General features: G+C 51.3%; 1 protein-coding gene across 1 annotated transcript; it reads left to right on the top strand.

Annotated features, from left to right (window-relative positions):
• Window positions 1-916: 916 nt before the first annotated feature.
• On the top strand, window positions 917-3,041 carry LOC125952514 (isoaspartyl peptidase/L-asparaginase). The gene is made up of 2 exons (XM_049682021.1): window positions 917-1,175; window positions 1,269-3,041. The coding sequence occupies exons 1-2, from the start codon at window positions 1,125-1,127 to the stop codon at window positions 2,232-2,234; spliced, it is 1,017 nt and encodes a 338-aa protein (XP_049537978.1). The 5' UTR covers window positions 917-1,124; the 3' UTR covers window positions 2,235-3,041.
• Window positions 3,042-3,754: the final 713 nt, after the last annotated feature.

The following is a 3,754-nucleotide window of genomic DNA, read 5'->3' as shown; positions in this document are numbered from 1 at the left end:
ACGTACGGAGAGTTGATTCAGCAATTATGGAGATAACGGTTGCTATTTCGAGTTCAATCGAAACTCGTTATTTGATCATCTTATTGTTCTCGAGAGTGTCCAATTGAGAAATGAAATCTCGATTGTTTCGGTTTTACCATCAGACATCGTCGAGCCGATCAGACTCGGGAAGCCCTGAAGCATCAGCAAGAAGATAAGATTAAAAACAAACACTTGTTATGCAGAGAACACATGGAAAGCAGATTGATCTTCGATAGTGCACTTGAAGCACTTCCAATTTCTGGTATCCTGATTAGATTTCTGCGTCGATTGATCGTTATGTAAACTATAGGCAAGCAACCTATGGATGATTGCCAATATGTCTGAAATGTCGATAACCTTGCTTTGATGTTTTTGTTATGTTTGCCCATTAATCACTCCGTCCGAGAAGTTATCAAAAGTCTATACTTAACACGAGCAATTAAGTAAGAGTATAAACAGTACCCAGTACCAGTTTATGAGCTGCATCTCCCTATCAACAAAGCGAAAGTCAAGTGACAGCCAAAAGAGGCTACACAATACGGCCACTATCGTTCACTTCAACTACTATCTTGTGGCATCATCAATTGGCCACTCGAATGTACTAAACAGTGGCTCACGCTACTGTTCGTTTACATCAACAACCCCAACCATGAGAAGTTGTTTTATCATTATCAGTGCGCTTGGCCGCGGATCGAAGCCCTTCGCCCTTCGCTAGGATAAGATAATAGCAGATTGAGCCGAGATGACACATGGCACAAATACATAATGCCGACCCCAGCGCGCCACCAGCTCTTGATCACGACCGTTCCAACACATACCGTTACAGGCCCTCCCCCGCTGGTTATCACTTGAGCAAATAAACAGCAGCATCGCTGACGCCGCGCTGCTATCACTTGCACTCAGTCAGTGTTCCTGCTGAGCTCCACAAAGTGTCACAATATCGTCGCAACAATAGCACGAGCGCAATTTACGTCGCCGTCCATTTCCTTCCAACAAACGCCCGACACCCGGTTCCCGGAACACCCCGACCAGTACTCGTAACCGTGTGTGTGTGTGTGTCCTGCTGTGTCGCGTCTCCATCGTGCGAAAAGTGTCACAAAACGATGTCCCACCCGCGGTGGTTGTTTGTATCCGCATTACTGCTCTGCGTGAAGGTAGCACGGCTTTGGTTCTTTTTATCACCAGTACATACGCGTACACACACACAGAGACACTGACACTGATCTAGCCCCATTGGGGACTCAAAGTTGTGTTTCAGCGCGGAGCCGATTGTGATTGTCCATGGTGGTGCGGGGACGGTGAGTAGCGACCGGATACCGGGCAAGCTGCGCGGTGTTTCGATGGCCGCCCAGGTCGGCTATCAGGTGCTGGCCGGGAATGGCAGCGTACTGGATGCCGTCATCGAGGCGATCCGCGTGATGGAGGTCGATAGCAACTTCAACGCTGGCTACGGTTCCGTGCTCAACGCCGACGGTGATGTCGAGATGGATGCGAGCATTATGGATGGAGCGAACCGGGCCACGGGCAGCCTGAGCGGCATCCGTGACCTACTGCATCCGATTCGGCTAGCGCGCGCCATCATGGATCACTCGGGACACAATTTCCTGGTCGGTGGCGGACTGCAGGCATTCGCAATCGAGCGTGGCTTCACCTTTCTCGAGCCACCGGGCCAGCTGGTGACGCAGTACGCCAAGGATGCGCTCGAAGCGTGGAAGGCATCGAACCGGAGTGAACGGCTTGGCGAGGGCGGTACGGTCGGTGCCGTTGCGATGGATCTGTACGGTAATATAGCGGCCGCTACGTCCACCGGTGGAACGACCGGGAAGCGGGTAGGCCGTGTCGGCGATACACCGATCATCGGTTCCGGTACGTTCGCCGATAATCGTCTCGGTGGCATTTCGGTAACGGGCGATGGTGACATCATTATGAAGGTTTGCCTGGCCTACGATGTGCTCCGGACGGCGCAACTCACTGGCAGCTCGGTGCAGCTCGTCGCTGACCAGCTACTGGACGAGATGGGCAACACGTTTGCCGGTATGGGTGGACTGGTTGGCATCGATACTGCCGGTGAACCCGTGGTGGCCCACAATTCCGTGCACATGTCGTGGGCATACCAACGGGGCAGCACCGTTGCCTACGGTGCGGATAAGGATGATTTTAACATTCTGCAACCGGCGACTGCAGGCCGGCAACAGGCACATACCGACTTCTGACGTTGATTGCAACATTCCATTCCATGCGCAGTGGAAGGAGGATTGCAATGATAACGTGAAATCGTGATGTGATAAGATGAAAGTACTTTTGCATCGTTCGAGTATTGAATCCTGCTCAGTAGTATCTAATAGAAGTGTCAGAGAGTTACCTTAGTAACCGCATAGAGTAGCCCTAGTAACCATTCGAGAACGAACTGTCAAACTATCGTCGAAAAAGATCCGAAAATATGCTAGTTCCGAACTATCGCCTTGCTAGTTGTACCTTGCATCATCAGGCAGCTCGTTTGAACAAACCTTCAATGCCGCTAATGAATAGTCACTCCAATCCTGATTGCAACGCGCTACTATCCGTCCGTATTTTCCTCTTAAACGACACACGGCCGGCCGGTAATTGTACGGTGACTTTACGGCTGAATAGCAATAATTAGGAGCTCTCCACGGGAGCCCTCCTATGCCCGTTCGACGGCGACTCTGTGCGGTCCTAGGGCGCATTGACTGACTGGCTTCCGATGCAAATCGTTGGCAACCGTGCATTCTGATTGATACTCGCGGACTCGACCCACGACCTCGACACACCGTTCGACCGCAAACCGAGTTTGCACTTCTTTCGGAAGGTGTTCCCCCCGAGGGAGGATACTCTGCGTTCGTGAGCAACATTCCAGCACCGCGGATCGATTGCGCTAGCCGAGAGGCTTCGGTCTGATTATCAATCCAAACAACGTTCATCACTGGACGGTATTTGCTGCGTGTATCAATCGCAAAGTCTACAGCAGCAGCCCGATGCCCTGTCGTCGTCCTGGAGAGCGGAGGCCTCCTTCGCTAGAAGAGGAATTCAATATTTAGACCTGTCAAATGAATCATCAACACTCCGTGCCCGGGATCCGGGAAAGAGAACTGCTATCTTCGGGAAAACAGAATCCCGGGCTGGTGAATTATAGAATGACCATCCCGAGGGTTTCGATTCCTTAATTTCGGAAACCAAACCCCCTTTTGGAGCTCTTTAAACGTGATACACACCGTCTGCTCCGGGTTCTCTGTGGCGTTCTAGAGACCCTCCAGCCCCCCTCCACTCCAAAAATCAGCAGCATGAAGGAGCAGCATGCATGATAAATGATCAACAATGGCGCCGCGCGCCGCTTCACAAAACAAAGCGAAAGCGAAAGAAGACAAACGATAAAATCCATGGACCTTGGTGGTCATGGGGCGGGTAGAAAAAGATCGCCGGCCGGCCAAGCAAAGGAAAAATCAATAGGAATCTGTTAGGTAAATTGGAGCGAACCTCCGGAGCTTCTCCAACTCAACCGTGTACCCTAATAAAGATTAAAAATGCAGCCAACGGTTGGGCCCCCAAAAACAAAAAAGGAGAGGAAGAGGGCCCGTTGCGGGAATAGTGAACCGGACGTTTTTCAATCCGCTGGCCACGGTGAGGGGATTGTGTTTTCCGTTGTTCCGTGCTCTCCACTCGGCGCTTATGCGCTTCATTTCTCGTTTTTTTTTTTGTCACCAGACATCGGACAATA

This window comes from Anopheles darlingi, chromosome 2, assembly GCF_943734745.1.
Source record: "Anopheles darlingi chromosome 2, idAnoDarlMG_H_01, whole genome shotgun sequence".
Lineage (NCBI taxonomy): Eukaryota > Metazoa > Arthropoda > Insecta > Diptera > Culicidae > Anopheles > Anopheles darlingi.
Note: the sequence above shows the minus strand (reverse complement) of the source record. Positions and strands in the feature narration are given on the sequence as shown.